We start from the raw sequence: 22948 nt of genomic DNA on the forward strand, positions 1-22948 counted from the left end.
TATATATATATATTAAAACCCAAAAGGTAGGGAGGAGAAAGAAATTGAGGAGAATAAATTCTTCATTTGCATGAACAATGGAGGGGAGGCTGTCCACGCGATGAACAAATATAAAATTTTCATTCCCAATAATTATTTTTAAATAAATAAATAATTAATTAATCATATTGCATGTAGTAATTGGTTTTTATATAAATAAATTAATATATTATATGGTGTCTTTCTTTCTTTTTCCTGCTTATATAAGCTTGATTCAGAAAACACAAACAAGCTGCAGCAGAATTGGCTCCTTAGGGTAATTCTCTTTGCTCAATTAACTTTTACCATTCTCCATTTCAGGCCACAAAACTAGACTGAACCCCGAAAAAAAAAACAAACATCTTGGTTCGATCCGATTTTTCGGTTTTTTCATTAGGTTTTAGTCCGGTTCAATCCGATTTCAAATAAAGACTTACCGTTACGAATCTGTGTTCACTTTTTTTTTTAAACCGAGAATTCTTTATTTTATTTAATTTTTAAAAATTAATTAGTCTGTTTTAAATTTATTGTTCTTTAATCTCCGTTAAATGATATAGAGCCTAAAATTATATTATATATTTGTTTTCTAACATGATGTTAAAATATAATTTTTATATTATTTTTTAGTTATTAATAATTTTTTGAATATATGGTTAATATTTTTATCATATTTTATTAGAGTTGTAAATTCAGTATTCAGTATATATATATTTTTTATGTAATTACTGAAATATACAAGTTTTTGTTAAATTTTTTTTAATTAATTATATTGTATTTGTAAGATCTTTTTCATTATCTATATGGTGAAAGAGACCTGTACAAATCCTTATATATACACACACACTTCCCTCCACAACATGCATCTTTCTCTTCTCCTTCTTCCTTCCCATCACCTTTCTGTCTGTGGTTCATCACTTAAGCTTCTCTCTGCTTTAATCTTTGGTTGATTCTACATACATACATATACGTATACACACATAAACTGAAACTTACCCAATTCTCTCCAACTCTATTTTAACGCTCACATTGCACCTTCTTTCACTTTTTAAGTAGAAGATGGGTATGGAAGCTGCCACAAACAATCACCCCCACCACCACCAAGTCTTTGATGTCTCCATGGACGTCGTCCCTCAAAATGTTTCCAAATGCTTCGATGACGACGGCCGCATTAAACGAACCGGTATATTTCTACTCTCTTTACCTCTTTAAAAAATTATTAGACGAGCACAGATGAATTGACAGACTTCGTTTGACACGTAAAAATTATGTACGAACAGGTACTTTATGGACTGCAAGTGCTCATATAACAACAGCAGTGATTGGATCCGGAGTGCTTTCTCTAGCATGGGCAATTGCTCAGCTCGGCTGGATTGCCGGTCCGGCAGTCATGTTATTGTTTTCTTTTGTTAGTTACTATACATCTTCACTTCTCACCGAGTGTTATCGAACCGGTGATCCTGTTTCTGGCAAGAGAAATTATACTTACATGGAGGCTGTTCGCTCCATTCTTGGTACACAACTTTCTAAAATTCTTTCCTTTTGATTTCTATACATATATATTTATATACAAAGATTCGATTTTTTCATGTTATTTCAGGTGGGTTTAAGGAAAAAGCATGTGGATTAATTCAATACATGAATCTTTTTGGGATTGCCATTGGTTACACCATTGCGGCATCTATAAGCATGATGTGAGTGTTGAACACCATGTGTCTTATATGTTTCTCTTCGTCCTTTTTTAATCTTGACTTGCTAGTTTTGATCAACTGGGTTTTGTTTATATTAATCATTTTTTACAGGGCAATAAAAAGATCTAATTGTTTCCACCAGAGTGGTGGAAAAAATCCATGTCACATATCCAGCAATCCATATATGATCATGTTTGGCATCACGGAAATTCTATTTTCTCAGATTCCTGACTTTGATCAGATATGGTGGCTCTCCATTGTAGCTGCAATCATGTCGTTCACTTACTCTGCGATTGGTCTTTCTCTGGGAATTGCTAAAGTTTTAGGTATGTACGTAGATTCAAATTGTTTGTTTATTTAAAAAAAAAAAAAATGAATTGATGATTAATTACTGGTTTCTCTTCCAATTGTTTAAGCAGCCACCAGAACTTTCAGAGGAAGTCTCACCGGAATTAGTATCGGAACTGTGACTCAAACCCAAAAGATGTGGAGGAGTTTCCAAGCTCTTGGTGATATAGCCTTCGCCTACTCATTTTCCGTTGTTCTCATCGAGATTCAGGTATGTATGTACTATATATATATGTGTTAATTTGTTTATGCTAAATGATTCATGAAGAAAATGAGTTAAACTGGAGAACTGATCAAAATGATTTGTTGCAGGACACAATCAGAAGCCCACCAGCAGAATCAAAGACGATGAAGAAAGCAACAAAAATAAGCATTGCGGTAACAACAGCTTTCTACATGCTTTGTGGGTGTATGGGATATGCAGCTTTTGGCGACTTCGCACCAGGAAATCTCCTCACTGGTTTTGGTTTCTACAACCCATTTTGGATCCTCGACATAGCCAATGCCGCCATTATCGTCCACCTCGTCGGAGCATATCAAGTTTTCTGCCAGCCGATTTTCGCCTTCGTGGAGAAATGGGCAGGAGAAAAATGGGCAGAAAACTATTTTATCACGAAAGAATTGAAATTCCCATTAATCCCAGGCTGTGGAACATATAAACTGAATCTGTTCAGACTGGTTTGGAGAACAGGGTTTGTGGTTTTGACGACGGTGATATCAATGTTGCTGCCGTTCTTCAACGACGTCGTAGGGATTCTGGGAGCACTCGGGTTTTGGCCATTGACAGTTTACTTTCCAGTGGAGATGTATATTGAGCAGAAGAAGATAGAGAAATGGAGTACGAGGTGGGTGTGTCTGCAAATGTTGAGTGCGGCTTGTCTTGTAATCTCGGTTGTGGCGGGTGCTGGTTCTATTGCAGGAGTTATGCTTGACCTAAAGGTTTACAGGCCCTTCAAGACAAGCTACTGATTTTATAAATAAAAAAAACTAAAGAGTCAAGTGTTAGTTTGAAGCTTTATCTGGATCAGGAGAAGGAACCTGAAAAATATTGGTTTCAGTTTATGCTAAGTTTCTCTTGAAAAAAAAAAAAAAATTAAACTTGGGTTTAATGGTGTTTTAGTAGTGCTGTTTGGGACTGTGTGTGAGAGAGAGAGAGAGAGAGAGAGGAATGATTCTGATGTAAATTATTTATCTTTGTGTATTCCATAATATGAATCTCCATTTCTTCTCAACTTCATTATTTCTTTGTTAATGCTAAGTCTTTCTATAATTTGGAAAATACAACTATATATATATATATATTTTTGTGCAAGGATATTATAATTTGGTAGCATATGGATTTTTTCTGTAATTCCATGTGAATTGAATATACACTATTTAAGACATCTAGCCTCCATTGCAACTTACATTAGTCTTGAACACCATTTGACATTAACATATATATATGTTAATGAAAACCAACCTCTAATGAGAAAAGATGGGTACAAATATGAGGCGTAATCTATTATTTGAGTTTAAATCTTCATATAAAAATATATCACTATTATATAGATTACGAATTTGTATATAAAACTAAATCACCAAACTGCTAATCCAATTCGATAATTTTTGTATTAAAAAAAAAAGAAAAAATTAATTTTTTAATATTTTGATTTCTAACAATTTGAAGAGAGAAACTTTGATGAATGGTGAAATATTAAATATATATATATATATGTATACACAGAGATAGAGAGTTTGTTTCAGTAGTTCTTGAATACTAAATTTGTAGATTAAAAAAAAAAAAAACAATTTTAAAAAAGCTAAATATTTTTTACCCATTTTATTTTAGCTTGAATTGCTTCGACACTGCAAAGCTTAAGTTCAACTCAGAGTTCAGTTGAGCCTTCTTATTTTCTTTTTCAGCTCTAGCTAGCTTCGCATGGTATGTACTAATCTTAAGTTTGGGTAGATTAAAATCAAGCCCCTAAGTTAAACAAATTTATTATCCTGCTAAACTTTCAACTTAACTCATATCTAGTAACTAAATATTATTTGTAAACACATATCCAATCCTTGAATCAACAATCATGCAACTGTACAAAATTCATTATGTAGATTCCAGTCCAAAAAATTCTGACTCGCGACAAGAGCTTAGGATTAGTTTCACATTTACATAATTGACATCAAGAGCATTCTCAAAAAAAATAAATAAATAAATACACTTAAAAGGGGCATTGAGAAGTGTCAAGGATCAAAAAAGAAGAAGCCTTCAATTGCAAATTGACTCGAAGCATATCTTCTTGTCAGGATAGTAGAATGGTGTCTCAAACTACTAGGTTTAGGTAGCCGATGAAAGGTATCAAGCATCATATCAGGAAAAAAAAAGTGATCCCAATCGTTCAAATCATGAGCTGAAGAGCATGTTCGATGGTTCACATTTCACACAAAAAAGAAAAAAGAAGAAAAAAGCACTTATCAACTGAAACTAACACACACACACACACACACAAAACAGAAAACCACTATTGGAATATCAAATAGGCAGTGGTTATGATCATCAAAATAGAAAGATGAAAAGGTTGTGGTGGAATAATCACGAAGCATTTGGGTTTAACTTGATAATTACGTCGCTACTGCAGTGCCTCTAAAAATATGGAGGAAAGAAATACTAGATCATGTGGAGATTTTAAGTTTTTGGAAAAGAAAAACTCAAAACTTAAAATTATGAAATTTCCTAATTTATTTATTCTTAAAGTAATTAATAATTACTTCATTAACCGACGGTACTAATGATGAATGTAAATCTTTTTATAAAATATTTAAATATCAGAAAAAATCATGTATTGACACAGGACAAAGAGAAATTAAATAAAACACTAGAAAAATTTATTAAGAAGCAAGACCAACATTCTACTAAATAAACAATTAACTAATTAATAAATGTCATAATAGAACTAGAACTCTAACTAGAAAGAAACATTAGATCTTATTATTTCTTTATTTTTCCCTACTACTTCTGCATCGCCTAATAATGCTGAATGCAAAGTGATGGCTGGCTGCAAATACGTACGGCTATAGCTGGTGGCTAGAAACCTACATGATGGCATATCCATACGCATTAATTCACTTCTGATAAACATCGATCCCTTTTAAATTATTTTTGTTTTCTGCTGTGAATAGGTGTAATCTAGTGACTAGCTTTTTTACGATCTCCTGCCAATTTCCATTCATCTCTCATCCTAATGTCATAAAATCATAATGGAGAACAATTATCAGTTCATGTACAAGCATTTCATAATGGATTCACATACTATCGCCAAGTCAATCAGCGAGCAAACACCATAATGGAGCACTCTCAGGACAGAATCCACTTGTGTGTGTGTATATATATATATATATATTATGCAAACACGTACATGTAAACTGCTCATTATTGCCATGGATGCTGAACAAAGTATTATTGAATGAAAAGTTTCAGAAAGCAAATTTGAAAATCGTTCTTAGTGTCATATTTTTCTTGTCTAGCACATAGAACGCAATTGCAGTACCAGTGATCAAGATTTTTTAGCAGGCAATGTTTTGATGTTAAGGCACGTTTTCTAGAGCTAAATGATATGTGGGAAACAGTAGTATTACCGCTAATCAATGTAATTTGAAAGAATTAACTGAGGTTGTTAATAACAACCGAATTAGTTGAAGATTATGAAACTACAATACCTGGAATTGTGACCAATCAGACATGCATGAACAGAAACACTCTTTCGATGGTCTTCCTCTGTGTTTCTTTCTCCCTGCACTCTGTATTCTATCTATAAATCTGCCCACGTATTACTGTTTCCCACATACCATAAAGCCAAGAAATCATAGAGCACGGTGCATTTGATTGAGAACACAATAACATGTTAGGCACCGGAAAAGAAAAAGGGTAATTATCTCCCTTCTCAATGGATTATCATTCCATGAACATAACCCCCTTATTCCCTTCTACAACTAATAATACAAGATCACAAGACATAGCACAGCATAAAAGTTGTTATCAGGAATAGTTAGTAGTGCCTGATGGATTCCATCTTCACATAGAATAAGATTATAAGCGTTCTCCTTCTCAACACCCAATCCCTAGCCCATGCCTACTTTTCCAACAAGTTTCACGAATTTACAATAGAAGGATTCGGACCTATTGAAAATAAGAACAAGACCTGCCTAACTCAATACAAGCTTGATGGTCAGAGGCCAGAATATGTTACTCCTCTCACATCTGAGTCGTGTATATCAAACCTTTATTCGTTTCACATCATTTTCAGGTACATTCGCATCATTCCCATTGCCACCAACTGAAATATCAGATTGCCCCTGCACCAGAATAAAGCACTTGTTCATCAGCAGTTTTATAGAATTCCATCATTACTGATGGAACTATTTAGAATTTATTTGTAAATAACCTTGGATACATAGTTGCCAATAAAATATGTGTTTCCTTCGAAGCAATAGATGAAAGCAGGAAAAATCAAGGAAACCTAAGACACTACTTAATTATAGAAGACTGGATTGAGTTCTTATCCTCTAAGTTCATTTGCTTTTGAACACAAATATATATAAATAGCCATTGAAAATAAAAATAAGATTAAAACATATAGTAAAATATGATATGAGTTCGAAAAGAATAAAAAACTGTTTTTAGATTGTCTTCTAGTTTCCCTATCATTTTTCTAACCTTGCTTTTATTTTCAACAGCTACATATGTTCTTTTATGTATAAACATAAATGACTTTTGAAAATGGAATTCAAAACAACTTTTTACAACCAAGGAAGACTAATTGACATTTCAACCAAAACCATGCAGAGTTAATGTTCAAGTTAAACATTTTGTTCCCTAAAAAATCCTTTAAAACTCTATCCCTTTTATTTTACCCTCTCAAATCTTCACTGACTTAAGAATCAATCTCTCATAAACAATCATGTGGGCCATGTCTGTTCATTGTTTGCATTTTATTTTGACTGTTCCAAGAAAACTAGTATCTTAGGCTCCTACAATTTTTGAATATATCATCCGATGTCTATGGGAATGATAAGAAGATTATAATGGCAGGAAAGGGAAGCATGTGAGAATGGCAAGGAAAGAGCTCTAGAGCCAGCACTCACATACGGATAAGCCAGCTAGTCAAGTACCTCAAAAAGGTACTCAGGTAAAAGATGATGGATCCACAAGCCTCAACTAACAGAGAAACCAAAACATGACCAGCTTAAGGAGTTGAGGAAATTGGTCCAGCCACTAGTAAACCAACATGATGTTACTTAAATGAACCTATGAGCAACCGTGCTGCCAAGTAAGAAAAATTGATTCCCCTGTGCCCTGGAGAGATAGGACCTTGAGCAAGATTTGCTGAAGAGCAAGCAATAATGTTTAGAAATGGATGCCAAACAATGGAAGAGGCCAAAACATTCTAAGGAGGTTCAAAGTTGATACAAGTGGTTTAACAAGGAAAAAAGCAAACCTGTGATGAGGATGACTGATAAGAACCTCACAGACTCGGATACTGGAGAAGCTCAAAACCAATGTCCTCAAGGAAAACTCTCCTGCCTACATTATTGAATCCCCTTCTCCCATGAAATTCAAGAGGAACCTATACCAGCAAAGTTCAAGTTGCTGCAAAGCTTGACAATAAGACAATACCCAGGACCCAGCAAACCATCTCATTAATCTAGGAACAAACTGGAGTTCTACAGGCAACAAAGGCAATGCTGCACAGGGCTTCATTTTGCTACTCAACGGGGCAAAGGAGTTGTTCTAAACCCTCAATTCCAAGGGTAAAAATAGCTTCAAGCAGCTAGTTGACCTATTTTTACCTCGCTTCATCAATGACAAGAAGTTCAATAAGCCATAGAAGAGAGAGGAGAGCCTATGGGATTCACCAACTTTCGAACTAAGTTGGCAACGGTACGCAAGCTGGATGAAGGCATGATAATCTCAGACATCTCTAATCGGGTCAATAACAATGATTTCTATCTTTAAGTTTCTAAGATCTCTCTCAAGACTTTACTGGAGCCGTTCACCAAGGCAAAAAAATGTTTGAATATTGAGTAGGCCATGGCTGCAAGAGATAAGGAGAGACACCTAAGAAAAGAGATCTAGAGATCAGGAAGGCAAGACACCAAGCAAAATAATGAAGACAAGCAAGTAAGGCAAGACAGGCTAGGCCATGACAAGCTGGGGCCTAGGGGCTTGACCAAGCATTGGTGATACTCCACTAAATACACAACTCTCACATATTCTAATGGAATTATATAATAATAAAAGGCCTCCATCCCTCAAAACTAAGACTAAGAAACTGGACAACTCTAGATACTATGCTTTTCATAATAGCCCCAGACAGGACAAAGATGAGTGCAAAGAGCTAGCTTGTGTATAAGGTATATATCAGAGAGGTGTAACTCGGGAGGAAGAAGTAGGAAAAGTGGTGGCAGACACAAATTTGATGAGGCACACTAGGAGAGACCTTGCACTCCCAGTAATAACTGTGACCCACTAAAGATTGAGACAACTCTTAAAAAATCAGACAAGAAGAAATTCTAATATTTCTTATTGTATTTTCTTAATTCTCCTCATGCACTACTATGTTTATCCAATAAAAGTTGTCTTTTTTCCATTATCCTCTCATATGGATTTCTTTCCAGTAAAAGACATTGTTGGATTCAGGGTAGAGGCTTGACTTCATCATGGCTAATACATTAGAATTGACCAACACTTGAGCGATAAGAACCTGGTACTTTAGAGACGAGAATACCTGAGAATTGACAGGGTAAAAAAATCTCGAGGATGACAAGCTATACTATTAATTTGGAGATGATTGAAACCCATGATACAACAGGGTAACTAACCCTTAAGAGGTGAAAGAGTACCTAACACCTCATAGGTGGCCAACATCTCAAAGAACATAAGATAACTAAAGCCAATGAGCTTGCAAACACCTTCGAAGTGACATTGGGCATGGCTTCGGAAGTTACCTCCAGGAATAAATGATGCGGAATCCTTAGACCCTTATTTGAACCTTAGAACTCTTCAATCGATTTAGATCACAAGTAAAAAAGAATCAAATTTGTTCAATCACCCAAATGGTAGAAGTTAAATAGAACCCAAAAAACATAAATAATACCCCTTGAATCCAATCGAAACAAACATTAAGAACAATTGAAATAGAAAATCAAAATTAAAATAGTTATAACAATTGTGTTCCAAATCAACACCTTGTGTATAAAATGAAAAAAAGCCAAAACACTCTTAACTCAATTCTGAAATATATGATTACAACTCTTGATGTCTACAAAGAAGAGTTTATTTGGTATTTATAGACAAAGAAATCAATGATAAATTACAACACAATAACTACAATTGTAACTCCCACAATAACTAGACTAAATATGTGATAATTACAATTGTAACTCCAACAATAATTAGGCTAATTATAGGCATGTAATTATTATGTAACTCCAACCTTCTTAACCAACACCACTAATTATTTGTGGCACCATATAGTTATGGGCTCATTTTTGTAATAATACTAAGACAAGCTCTCTTTTCATTTCTCTCTCAGAAACTTTCTAACTTATGCATCAGATGATCTGTCAGAAACTAAGGTCACCAGTTCTTCATTCTTTACAGGTTATTTTCAACCATTCCAAGACATTTGACAACTGTCACGTCAACCTCATTTAAATTCAGATTCATGAATATAGAATCATTTAAAAATTTCCAAATTTTGATTGGTAAAGTTTTAAAAAACAATTACTTACTCTTTCATCAGGAACAACTGCATATCTCTCAGATGGTGAGATCCAGGTTCTCCCTACCAACAAAACATAGATATAATCAGAAAAATGAGAAATATCAATCAATGCTTCTTCAGTTATTCTCAAGGAAATATGTCAGAATAAAAGTGAGCTATATCAACAATAGAATTCTTCTATTAGTCTTGGGAACAAATCTGGGAGGAGAATAGAGCACCTGATGTTGGATCGATCTTTGAGGATTCTATTTGCTGCCCACTAGATCCATCTACACTCAAAGCTTCTATTATCTTTGGAGTATTTCTTCAACATCCAAAACAAGTGTGTTAGAGCATGATCAACTAAAGAAACAAAAACCTTAAAATAACTTTAGAAGTTCATATCAATAATGCATTAAAATAACTGTCTATGACATCTGGATTAAAAGGTTGGTTTTAGATTTTGGAATGATGACAAAATTATTAAACGGCTCTATTTCAGTTTAGCTGTGATCACAACTAATACTTTGGGTTGACTTTGCAAACTTAGAAACGAATTATACGAACTCCAATGCCTACATAAGCACTCTACATCCACAATAGCCAGCCAAACAGTTCTCCTAAACATTACTGGTATTCTCATCTCTATAAATGTTGCATCCAACCTTGGCTGAAATATACAGCCATCGACTACCCATCTTGGTAAGCTCGGTTCAACCCTCTACTGTTTGGATACGATCTTGGTCATTATATTTCTGGTGACCTTCCTTGCCCTTCATCTACTTAAATTGATCATACAAATAAAATCCTTGGCTGTATCAAGACTCAAGATCAGCTCATTTTACACATTATTAGTTTCAGCCTTTAGTGAAAATATTAGCAATTGAATGGTAAAAAGAAGATGGCAAAATATACTTCAGATCCCTGAATGTGACATGAGTACCTGTCAATAACTCCCCATGCCCAGAAAGGCTGAACGTATTAGCAATTGAAAACTAAAAAGAAGATGGCAGAATATGTTTCATATCCCTGAATGTGATATAAGTACCTGTCAATAGATTCCCCATGCCCAAGCTGTCCATTTGTACCTCTTCCCCAAGAAAATACATTTTGTTGTTCAGTAACAGCCACAGTATGCCTCCATCCACATGAGATCTGTGCTACTTTCTTCCGAGTGGCAAATACAATATAAAAATAAAAGAAATAGTCAGGCTCAGAAACCCGGTAATTATTAGACATAAAAACTGCCCTCTGTTAGTCAAAAGAAGAAAATCCCTACAGAACTGAATATCAATTTCATGGGCTTATCCAACTTTTTTGGGAGCTACAGTAACAAGAATGTGCCTGGTCATGGGGAAATTTAACTTGCACAGGAGAGCAATGATCGACATCATCTCCAACTCCAACCTGTCCAAACTGTAATTCAAAGATACAAAAATAAGAAGCACACATTATTAAAAGAAATTACTTATCTACACGTAAGGGACTTTATAAATCATGCAAAATCATGATTTATCAGGAGATATAGATAACCTGGAAAATTAACATCTTAAAATAATCAAATGAAAAATTATCCTACAATATGATATGCACGTGTACATCTGTAATGCAAATGCATGTTTTAGCCATGTGCTTTCACTAGTATGTGAGTAAAAGAACATGACAAAAGGAATGTTCAAATCATTCAATACACCAGGTATATACATTTTTTACATATGTATATGGGTCCATTATCAATTATTAGGTTGACTATGTGAATATGAGTGAATCTTTGTCTCAAGGGTGTTTATATTAATGGGGAGAACCTAAAGAATCACATCATGTGGCATAAATTTCTGTTCTTAACCTGCAAGTAACTTTTGGCACCCATAATTCGCTGGAAACCAAATTTTCAGCACAACATTTTACATGGTCAGTTGAAATGAAAAAGGCACTGAAGATCACAACCTTGTTCCATCCCCAGCCATAAAGTTTTCCATCAGACGTGAGCGCCATAGTGTGTCTCCAACCCCCAGCAATCTGAAAAACTCAGCAGAAAGAAAAGTTGATGAAACCAGGAAGAATGAAAATCAATTCAATCATATCCAATAAAAATGGACATCAATTATTCTTCTAATATTTATAGAACATGCAAGGAATCAGGCAATTATCAACCTAGGGCTGAGATAGGAATTCCCTGCACTAAGCTAAGTAAATGTTGTTCATGCTTAGATGTATGTGATGCATAAAGGTATGGGCACGCTCAGTCCCCTCCCCACTCTTTTCTCAGGTTACATTATGAATAGCACTGAGTTATTGAAGTGATACATGGGAAAGCTAAAATCGTTGACCTTTAACTTCTTTAACTACTTGGAAGTAGTTGAGTACTGAACTAGTAAATCAATTGTAACTGATAACAGAATCAATTACCAAATTTAAGGAATGAGGTATATAAGTAAGAGTAAAAGGATGTAAAGATGCTTGGCTATGACCGAATATCAGTACATCTGTTCTCTCTTCCATTTCTAGTTTTCCCTAATCCCCCTTTCCTTTCCCATCTTTCTCTTCTCTTAATAGCTGACCTAATTACAGATAAAACTTAGTTGTATCAAGTGGTATTATAGCCTCTCTCCCCTTCTTATTTCCTTCTCTGTCCCCTTCTCTACTGTTTCTCCTTTATATCTGTCTCTGTATCTCTCCCTTTCTCCTTCCTTCTACCAATATTATCTCTAAGTCAAAAAGAAAAACCTTGCAACAGGAAAATAAATGGTTGTATCAGAAGACAGATGTTGCCAAGATATCAACTGACTGGAGGAATCCATCAAGAGCATTTGAAATCCATGGTAGAAAACAACAATGACCACGAGATGGTTTAACTCGCCAAGAAGAAATGGTAAAACAAAAAACACGAGGCTATATTTCAAGAATATTGAAAGAGCTAATAGAAAATTCTTGGAATTCAACATCTTCTGAAAAAAGCTACCGACTTTAATTAGGGATGGCAATGAGGTCGGTTCAAGGTTTTACAAAATCCGAATCTGACCCTCCCCTGTAAAAAATAAATCCAAGCACGTCCTAAATCCAGGCGAGTTTATTTTTTAAAATTTTTTTAGACTATGTAGAGTTTGCTATTTATCCCGTTCCAAATCTAATCTGGTCATTTTATTATATTAATATAGATATAATTATATTAATATTACGAAAAACTAAAAATACATTTGTTAATATAAATAAAAAATATATTTATTAATATATCTAATTATAATTATAATTATATTTACTAATATAATATTTTATATTTATTAATATAATACAAATATATTTATAATAATAAAAAATAAAAATATATACATAGTGTATCAGGCTTGGATAGGTTTAGAATGTCAAAACTAAATCCACCTAGATCTGCCCCTCTTTTCATGCCAATTTGAACCTGATCCAACCCAAATGCATACTTTAATAAAAAAAACTGCACCGGATTAGATTCGAACAGCATGCTTTAACTTGGATTCAGAATTTGTTTCACGAACTACATGTTCTCTTAGAGGCTAAACCTACTCTTTAGTGTGGTAATATAAGTGTTAATTACATGGCTCTGAATCTAGTCCAACATGCTTGTCCTAAACAGTTTAGCTGGATATACACTATATCCATGAAAAGGCTCAATTGATACAACTGATTCACTATGGCAGACATCTTCATCCGAGGTCTTACCTGAGATGTTTTCACTTACAGGGAGTCAACTTGCTTGCTCCCACACATAGATTGGGGAAGACGATATAATACATTAACATGTTGATATCTTGTAAAAATTTTGCAGATTTTATCTTTAACTTCCCTGTATCTCTTGCATAAATTCACAATCATCAATGAAGTCAATACTCACTGAGAAAAGTTATTCTGGAAATTAACAGTTTAACTACTGGGAAGTAGTTAAGAATGGAATTAGTTGATTGATTGTCACTGATAACAAAATATGTTACCACATCCACATCTAAGGAATGAAGTGTCTAAATAAGAAAAGAGGATGTAAAAATGCTTAGCTCTGAATAAATAACAGTTCCTTTGGTTTCTCTTCTATCTCTAGTCTTCTCTATTCCTCCCTTCTTTACTCATCAAGTCTCTTCTCCCAATAGCTCTCCCAATTGCAGATACAACTTAGTTGTATCATTAAGTCACAACAACTGTTCTATATTTTAAAGAAGAAAAAATAAAAAAAGAAGATACAATGTCTACCACATTGGAACTTAAACAGCAACAAAATAACCTCTGGAGGTTTGTGACTTTGATTATGTTGTCACTTATCCAGATTATGCAAACAGTGATATTTCTAATAACATAAAAAACATATGCAACGTGCCTTAAGACTTGGCTGAAACACCTTCCTTTAGACTTTCTTTCTTTGGAAGAAAAATTGCCAGCTATAATCCCAATTGCATTCATCTCAAGTTAATGTGTATTGAAGCCATCTCTAACCAACTGGCTAACTAATTTGTCTATCCCGTTCAGAGGATAAAGTATGGGGACTGCCTAAACCTATGTCAACCTAAGGAGTTGTTTACAATTTAAAGATGTACCAAATCTTTATCTGGCTCAGTTTTAATTCAGTCTTTCTAAGAATGTACATTTAGAAATTTGATTTGAAAAAATCAATTCAAAGTCAGTGCAGTATATATTAAACTTTTTTCATAGTTTCTTCTGTAATTTTCAATGTCTTGCCTCCATGACTATGAAAAGGAAGGACAGAGAATACCTGAGAAATAAAACTCTTACTCAAAGCTTCAAGCTTATGAGGAACAAGATGGTCCTCGAAGTCACCATGCCCTAGTTGACCATATTTGCTCCACCCATAAGTGTACAATCCACCCGAAGATGAAACAGATATTGTATGTCGCCACCCACAGGCCACCATAACCATTTTCTCTCCCTGAAACTGAGTTAAATGACTAACTTTGCAGAAACATGAAGAACAAGAAGAAAAAAAATGTTAAACTGTGTACAAAATGATGTAGAGCTGAAACCTAGATTTTATTAGTTTATGGACTGATAAGAAAAAAAAAATGAAGGCTTCCTTTCAGAAATTTCATCCCAAACATTCCATTCAAGTAAGAGATAGCATTTATTTGAAAGTTAGACATCCGCTCTTCCTCCTTAGCTGATTAAGCAAACTTTTAAATTAACAGTCTACCATATTATTCACATCATATTCTGTCCATGTATCAAACAGTTGAAAATTAAAAGGTTCCTCTCTGAGTTATTACCAATGGTATATGCGTTCATATGTTTTATGTATATGCTAGATTAAGTTACTAATAACTAGCAACAAGTAAATAATATAAGCCTGTTGACATACATCAGTTGCAGAAACTTTCTCAGGAATTAAGCGATCGTTTCTGTCACCTAAACCCAAGTTTCCATATCTCCCCCAGCCCCATCCATAAAGCTCTCCATCTTCCGTAACAGCTGCAGTATGTTCAGCACCAGCAGCAACCATCTTGATTCGTATTCCCTACAAAAGACAAGAATCTAAGTGCAAAAACTATTTCAAACAATATCCTATAGGAAAAGCTTTTTTGAGATAATTTTTTTTGAGATAAATCCTATAGGAACAACTTCATATGAAACTCTTCATGAAAGGACTTTATTTTCATCAAGGAATTGGTTTCCTTGGGTTATGGAACTTTAGTTACAGTCTCCAATTTATGGACATGAAAAATGAAGTCATGTGCACTGTTGGGGATTTCCTCTCTTAATGATTTTCAATTGCTTTTAACAAAACTTTTTTTCTTTCTTAGAGTGTAGAAAATGAAAGAATAAGAAACCTCTCAGATTTTCAAGTATGTACTTTCAGGGTATCAATCTCCCCTCTTCTTCTTTCCTTGTTGGCATGCTATTGTGCATAGCAGAAAAATCAATTAAACAGAAACTAGATAGTGAAGTTATCTGACATAGATGAGCACATTCTGCAGGGCAATTCAAGGGTTACATTCTCATTCCAACAGGTTCACAACCTAATGATGGAAATATCATCCATCAAGGTTAAAAGATTAGAATCTATTGGAACTCATTGAAATCATCTTTTGAACACCAAAGAGAAAAACCATAATTTTTTTTATAAAAAAAAAAAAAAAGCAAAGTGGGGCCTTTAGCTTGAATTAACTGAAGTGCTTTGATGGTACCTGAAAGGCTTGAATTTTTTGAGGCACCAGAGAGTCCTCTGTTGTGCCAAGACCAAGTTGACCATTTTGATTCCGCCCCCAGCTTAAGTGCAAATAAGGAAAAAAAAAAGGATCAGTAAACCGTGTTCACTAAAATCAAACATTTTCACTATGCTTGGTTAGAATTGGAAAACAGATGCAGTAACACATGTCAATAGAAAACCATCCACCAGTTGCAACAACAGTTTGGCTCCAAACCTGGAAGCAATTTCACGTGAATCATAATGCAGTATTATGCATGATGCGATGAGGTTAAATTGGAATTTTCTTGTATTACTGCATTATAAGATCTTTGGCAGTAAGGATTCAGAACACAATACCACAACACTGTCAAGAATGATCCTTATAAGTTTTGGTTTAGTTGACTCCAAGTCTAAAGTTTAGAACATACAATTGATTTCAAAAGGATTGAAATTCAACAAGAATAAAAGGATTGGTTGACTGTAAGAACCTATATCCAAGAGCATATATGCTTCTAAGATTTATATTGGCACAGCACATTCATTCTTGATAAAGCATATTGTATTTGCAGTAAACTTTTTTTAAAAATAAATATTTATAGTAAACAAATGTAGAGCAATATATTTCAGACATCATAACAACACTCTTTTTCACATGCCATATGGAAATTAATGTCTTTTCCTCCACTTTTATTCCTTGGGGACATCATTGAAATTTATATTTACATAAGGCACCTCATTATTCAACTTGCTGCTTTACACTTGATTTCAGCTTTGCACTGTCTTCCCCAGGATTAAGGGCAGAGTCAAACCTGGGAGTTCCAACAAGAGATGAAAAGAGAGACTTTTCATAGAATATTATCACAGTTTTCATGTCCTGTCTATGTGCTTAAATCCCGAAGTTAATTCCAAAGATTTTATCATATTGCATGAAACTTTTTCACAGGAATCTTTCACAAAATTATTAAGTAATAGTATCAACTAATCAGAATGATTCCTTATTAGAATTAGACCATGATATTTGATTCGCCAGACCCGAACCTGGGTGATCTATCCATGACCAGGATGAAGTTTGGGTGAAACTAAGTGGAGGTCCGAACCGACTGATGTTGAAGAATCAGCGGATGAGTTGTGGTTAGGGGTCAAATGCCACTCGAACACAGAGCTAGCTGGTTCTCCCCGAAATGCGTTGAGGTGCAGCAGTTGACTGGACATCTAGGGGTGAAGCACTGTTTCGGTGCGGGCCAGGTCATTTCGGGGCAAGTGGATCATTTATGATGAAAAGGATGAGCTTCAAGCGAATGATTCGGAGTTCTTGCAGAGTGGAATCGTGCAGTACCAGACACGAGATAGATCTTCCAAAGAACAAGGCTTTTTTCGAATAAGCCAATTCATTTGGGACCCTGCAGATCCACTCTTTTTCCTAAAGGAAGAATCCAAACTAGAATTCTCTATTATCCAAATCTTTTGCACATCTTTTGACTTTTTATTAAAAAAAGAAAAGAAAAAAAACCTATGCATATATATATACACACACATACACACACACACACATCTTGGATTTTGAGCTGTGTAAGATAAAACTTTTTTTAAAATAAAAAGTGGTGTAAGATAATACAATATGGCTTCCTCTGCACCAAAAAAAATATTGAGTAGGATAATGAGTGCTGAATAATACAATCACTATTTTGTAAAAGATGAAATACAGAATGATAAAATCTGGCATGGGCAGTAACAAGAGAAATATGTAATCTCAAGAAGTAGGGGACAAGGAGTTGAAGGTCCCTTACTAAAGGTATGTTGCAAGAGAGTAGAATTATGATAAGGAAAAATCACAAGCTAGAAATATAATTCAGTATGAGATATCCCCTAGTTATTATCAATTAGACCAAGAAGACTTGCTTTAGCGTAAAGCAGGAAGGAAAGTGAGAGTTTCTCCACAAAAGTCCCTTAATAGAAGATGCTTACTGATACCAGTGTCTAGGAGGTGAACTCCCTATAGCAAGTGACCTTCATGATATGCAGAGATATTCACATGATTATGTAATGAGAACTTGAGAAAAAAGAATTGATATATTGTACTTCTATTGTATCAATTATCATTTAATGATTAACTTATCCCATAATGATATCTATACTACCAAGTATGGTCATAATATCAGCCAATTTCATCCTTTTAACTGGCTGAGGAAGAATTTGCAAATTAATAAAAGCCGGTGGGCAAATTTTTAATAAGACATTTCTAAACAGCATATTGAAGCATTGATAAAATTTATGTGGAACATGATGTAAAAGTTTCCCAAAGACACCTTTGCACCTCGCCTTCCATGCTCACTGCCAAACAGTGGCTATCCCCACAAGCAATTTGCTTTATCGGTAGACCATTTAGTGCTTTGATTGGTTGAGGAGTGAACAAGTCACTAGAGTTGCCATGACCCAACCTCCCAAAATCACCCCTGAAGAATTAGCAGAAGGAAACAAACAGCTTAAAGATATGGTTTCTTCGAAAATCAAAATGAAGAAGTAACAAAATAACCAAATTGAACAATCAGCCATATTACAAACAGGTAGCAGAAGCCTGTAAATTTCCCAAAATTTTCAAATATGAAACAAACAATGTTAATATTTATTGGCCTACATTTTGTCTTATAAAATGGTGCACTTGACAAAATTACAAGAAAACTATTGATGTGACTTAAATTCTGATAATTTTAATCACGAGGGTGCTTTTGTAATTATTTTAATAATTAATTTTATGTATATTTTAAGAACGTAAAGAACCCTAATAGCCTCTATATATAAGTTTGCTAACCTATGGGTGAAGTAATATCTTTTGATCATAATGGAATATTTTCTTACTAGTTTTACCCATTGATAGGCACATTGCCGAATTACGTAAAATTCTGTGTTATTTTCTTTTCTGCCTTTATTTTTGTTTATGATTGTGCATGAGTTAGGGATCGATTTCCCAACAAAAACAACTAAAAGTAATCCTTTATAGTTGCCAGTGATATGGAAAACCACTTCAAGCTATGTAAGCTTGTCTGATCTAATATTTTTCTGACACTATAGGTGCCAAGAAGGGCATAAAATTGTTCTGTTCCAAACCATTCACTTTGACAGCATCTTAACTAAATCCTTCTGACACAATACTCTCGAATCATAAGCTGCATTTCCTAAGTTGCATATGTTGTTGCTTCGGATGAGTATGTTTATGGGGAGAGTGATGCCGGCATAATTAGCATTTCCTAAGTTGAGTATGTTGATTAAGAATCTCTTCATAAATGAACAATTGAATGCATGCTAATTATGCTGGCATCGTTCTCCCCACAAACATACTCATCTAAAGGGTTCTTTACCTTTCTGTTTGGCTATTTTACAAGTAAAAGTCAGCTGCAGTAACATGCTGTTACTTTTAAACTTCAACTGATGCTTTCATTCAGTTCAGTTGTAGGAGACAAATCTGGTAATTTTATTTCAAATGCTTACCAATTTCTTTTGATCAAAACTAACCTGCCTATGCAAACAGCTAACAGTAGTTGAAGTTGATGAAACAAGAAGCAGTCATTTCAAATTCATCTCCAGCAGGCTACCAATTCTACATAGTTTTGAGGACATCAATGGCGTGCATGCAAAGATCTAAAACGAGGGCAAAAAAAGAAAGGTATGGGAGAAAATAGCAAATATAAAGCTGCTATGTTTTCAGTGAACTCTCAAGTTGATTATGAGGGTGAAAAATGTATGCTCTGAATCAGCTGAAACTAACAATGAAAAAGGTGTCCTAGGATTGAACTAATTCATCCAATTCAGAGAGTTTAAAAAAAAAGGATATTCTTACCTATTTTTTATTCATTATCCTTGATCAAGATGTGGCCAAAAAACACAAAAGAATTTCTTCTTAACAGAGGAAATATATGACAAATTCAGCAAATTTCTTTGCAAACGATGCTTTCTCTTTTTTTTTTAATGGCCACAACAATGTTTTCAAAGGGCAAAACAAGAATAAGCATTTCAATAGTTTAACAAATAAAATTTCGGAAGAAGAGTGAAATAAGAACAGACCATCCCCAGCTATAAACCTCCATATGTTTATCGGAGAATGCTATTGTATGATCAGCTCCACAGGTAACAGAAACTATTTCATGACCATCTAGTGCACTCAATTTTGTAGGAGAAAGCCGATCTTCAGCATCTCCATGGCCTAACTGGCCATCCTCTCCTCTCCCCCATGAGCAAACAATATTTCCAGCTGTAAATTTAGAAATGTTAGATATAAATACAGAAATATGGATAAAGTTTTGAAGATGTTGGACATATAATCCAAATAAACAGTAAAAAAGTAGATAATTAATGAAAAGAGAACAATTATAACGGACAAAATAAGATGCAGAGAAGCTATCTAAAGACATAAGACTATGCTAAAGTTTCAAGGATCTACCAATCCCACAAGATCTGAGTATTTCATAGTGATATGTAGATAATCTAAACAGAACAAGAAGGATTATCTTTCAACACAGGACTGGACAGGTGGTGTAGGGATATTAATGCATCAACTGCTGATATCGGAAAATAGGTGCTAACAACTATCCTTTTTTACTGATTTGTTTTCTTTATTCGGCAAAAAAATCCTGCTGACTAGCTCAAGAGATTTAGCTTAACTTAATAACGCACTCAGTTCGCAAAGAAAAGGGTGCAACCATACTGGATCATCATTTACAGGATCCTTCTTCAGCAAGACAACCAATGACAATGGAATTCTAAAATGGTCCTTAACAATATTGAAGCATAATCAACAAATAGACTCATTAGAAATCGTTATAGACATGTTCTTCAAGTTCTAGAAGACTGATAATGATTAACGTTAGGATCTGAGATCTCGGTGGTAGGAAATGAATCTACAAATGTGTAATTAACACAACTTGAATAACATAATTATATTAGTCAGAAAGTAAAAGGTGGTCACTGCATATAAACCTGTAAAACAAATTTAGCATCCAATAAACTAGCATAGCATTCTACACAATCCTAAGAGGAAGACTGAATCAATAATCGGAGCTCCTGAAGGTGACGTCAGCACAAACAACAACAAAAAAAACAGTGACAAGAGCATCATAATGTAACATCATGAGTAACCTTAGATCCAGTTGTTTCCATACTCTAGCTGATAGCTTTTCATCTTTCAATAATATGCAAAAGACAACAAATTTATTTAATCAGCATAATATTATATATATACATATATCTTGGCTTTTGAGCTCTGTAAAATGTCTGTTGTCTGCACAGAATTATTAAAACTCAAGAACAGAAACTGATAGAAGTGAGGTGAACACTCTCGTGAAGGAAAGGAATATTCGCAGAAAAAGAAAAAAGACCTAAAATCAAGAAGAGAATCAACTATCCAACGCATAAGGTGGCAAACAATCACTCAAAACCCAAAATTCACCAACTGTGTAATTACAGAGAAGGTATACAGAAAGAAAGGGATGATGTAAACAGAAACAGAGCATGATTGATGCGGAGAAAATTACAGCTAATAAGTAAACGATCAAAATTGTAACAATGCAGCGAGAAGTGGACATGCAAACAATTATGAAGTCAATTAGCAAAATAATACGAAATGAAGAAATCTACAGTATCAGCTCAGTTGAAGAAAGGTTTTATCTGAAAGAAAAGAAACAGAAATAAAGAGGCAGAAGAAAACAAGAAGGAAAAGAGAAAAAAAAAAAAGTAGAGATGAAACCAGAGCGTACAAAGAAGAGCAACAGAGTGACTGGCACCAGCAGAGATGAGAAGAACTCGACGAATAGGAGCCGTGACTTCACTCGCCGAACTCATGTTTTTCCAGGAAGTACTCGGAAAAGCTCTGGCGACTCAAGTATGAAGAATCAAAACCTTTTTTCTTTTGCTTTTGGCAAAAGAAGGCAGAGGCAGAGACACAGAGATGAGATATTCAGAATACTCAACGGGATATTTCCAGCTCTTCCTTTTTTTTTTCTCTCTCTGTATTTGCTGCTAGGGGGCGTGTAAATGTGAAAGAAAGAACGAAGATAATAATAGCAATGAAAATAGACAGAGCGGGCAGAGATATTTATAGTGATGGAGACGGCCATATGCATAATCTCTCTGTTACACCCACTCACGGTCCCTGAACCGTAGGAATTGTATGCCAATAATTACGGAGTGGATTTGGGAAGGGACTGGTACAATGCTGGTAGGGGGTTTTTCAAGGTTTTAACTGCTGTAATAAAATATTATTATTATTCCATATATTAAAAGTAATTTTTTTTATAATTACTAATGTCTGCTTGTATAATAAATTTTTTTAATAAAAAATATATATTTATCAATTAAATAATATATAAAAATAACGAAAATATATACAAAAATATAAAGCAACTTGAACTATACAAAAATAATTTATTAACCATTTAATTAAATAATAATTAACATAAGAGTTTCTTGTTATATTTTTTTAATTAAAATAATGTACTTAGAATATATAATATACTTATAAATTTAATAAACTTCGTATTATCAATCATTAATGATTTATATATCTTTAAAAGATTTATTATTTATTATAAATAATTTTAAATTTTATAGATCGTTGAAGATAATTTAAAATTAAATTTAATAATTAATTCATAACTATAAATTTTTATGATTTGATTGTTTATTTATCCTTTTAAATATTATAATTTTAAATATATATATATATATGATAATGCAAATTTGTAGTTTATCATTGAGTTTATATATGTCACTTTTATTATTCTTTATTTATTATGTAGAAATTATATTGATTATCATATGAATGTTAGCACGTGTCTACTTTTTAACGGAGATACCACTTTTTGTAAATATTCATGTATATAAACTATACAAGTTCAAATCATTTATCTTTATGATTGAAATTTTTACAACAACAATTATTGTAGGTTTGCTTTTAAGAAATTCAAATAAATTGATTTTTTTAAAATTTTTACGAGTAC

The 22948-nt window shown here is 33.9% G+C and overlaps 2 protein-coding genes across 4 annotated transcripts; one reads left to right on the forward strand and one right to left on the reverse strand.

Annotated features, from left to right (window-relative positions):
• Nucleotides 1–235: 235 nt before the first annotated feature.
• LOC110816561 (amino acid permease 4-like) lies at nt 236–3291 on the forward strand. 2 transcript variants are annotated; one of them, XM_022044798.2, is made up of 7 exons: nt 236–295; nt 1069–1198; nt 1296–1529; nt 1616–1709; nt 1818–2032; nt 2126–2265; nt 2367–3291. In XM_022044798.2, the coding sequence occupies exons 2-7, from the start codon at nt 1075–1077 to the stop codon at nt 3021–3023; spliced, it is 1464 nt and encodes a 487-aa protein (XP_021900490.1). In that variant the 5' UTR covers nt 236–295; nt 1069–1074; the 3' UTR covers nt 3024–3291. The 2 variants fall into 2 exon arrangements, with proteins under 2 accessions (XP_021900490.1, XP_021900491.1); XM_022044799.2 differs by having other exon boundaries at nt 272–295; nt 1072–1198.
• A 2659-nt stretch (nt 3292–5950) lies between these two features.
• On the reverse strand, nt 5951–22015 carry UVR8 (Regulator of chromosome condensation (RCC1) family protein). 2 transcript variants are annotated; one of them, XM_022044639.2, is made up of 12 exons: nt 21707–22015; nt 20019–20205; nt 18266–18412; nt 15958–16039; nt 15132–15287; nt 14532–14711; nt 11747–11818; nt 11144–11215; nt 10848–10966; nt 10039–10124; nt 9828–9880; nt 5951–6389 (listed from the first exon to the last, which is right to left on the reverse strand). In XM_022044639.2, the coding sequence occupies exons 1-12, from the start codon at nt 21789–21791 to the stop codon at nt 6309–6311; spliced, it is 1320 nt and encodes a 439-aa protein (XP_021900331.1). In that variant the 5' UTR covers nt 21792–22015; the 3' UTR covers nt 5951–6308. The 2 variants fall into 2 exon arrangements, with proteins under 2 accessions (XP_021900331.1, XP_021900332.1); XM_022044640.2 differs by having other exon boundaries at nt 14532–14705; nt 21707–22014.
• Nucleotides 22016–22948: the final 933 nt, after the last annotated feature.

The sequence above is a fragment of the Carica papaya genome, chromosome 6, assembly GCF_054855325.1.
Source record: "Carica papaya isolate Zhongbai chromosome 6, ASM5485532v1, whole genome shotgun sequence".
Lineage (NCBI taxonomy): Eukaryota > Viridiplantae > Streptophyta > Magnoliopsida > Brassicales > Caricaceae > Carica > Carica papaya.

What these genes read in the sequence shown, in the direction of transcription:
- LOC110816561 (XM_022044798.2), top strand. Translation starts at nt 1,075, where the DNA reads ATGGGTATGGAAGCTGCCACAAACAATCACCCCCACCACCACCAAGTC. An exon ending in GCGGCATCTATAAGCATGAT is followed by an intron (nt 1,710 to 1,817) that starts GTGAGTGTTGAA and finishes CATTTTTTACAG; the next exon opens with GGCAATAAAAAGATCTAATT. An exon ending in GGGAATTGCTAAAGTTTTAG is followed by an intron (nt 2,033 to 2,125) that starts GTATGTACGTAG and finishes TTGTTTAAGCAG; the next exon opens with CCACCAGAACTTTCAGAGGA.
- UVR8 (XM_022044639.2), bottom strand. Translation starts at nt 21,791, where the DNA reads ATGAGTTCGGCGAGTGAAGTCACGGCTCCTATTCGTCGAGTTCTTCTC. An exon ending in GTAAGAGTTTTATTTCTCAG is followed by an intron (nt 11,819 to 14,531) that starts GTATTCTCTGTC and finishes TGAGTTTTTCAG; the next exon opens with ATTGCTGGGGGTTGGAGACA. An exon ending in ATGGCTGGGGATGGAACAAG is followed by an intron (nt 11,216 to 11,746) that starts GTTGTGATCTTC and finishes TTTGAATTACAG; the next exon opens with TTTGGACAGGTTGGAGTTGG.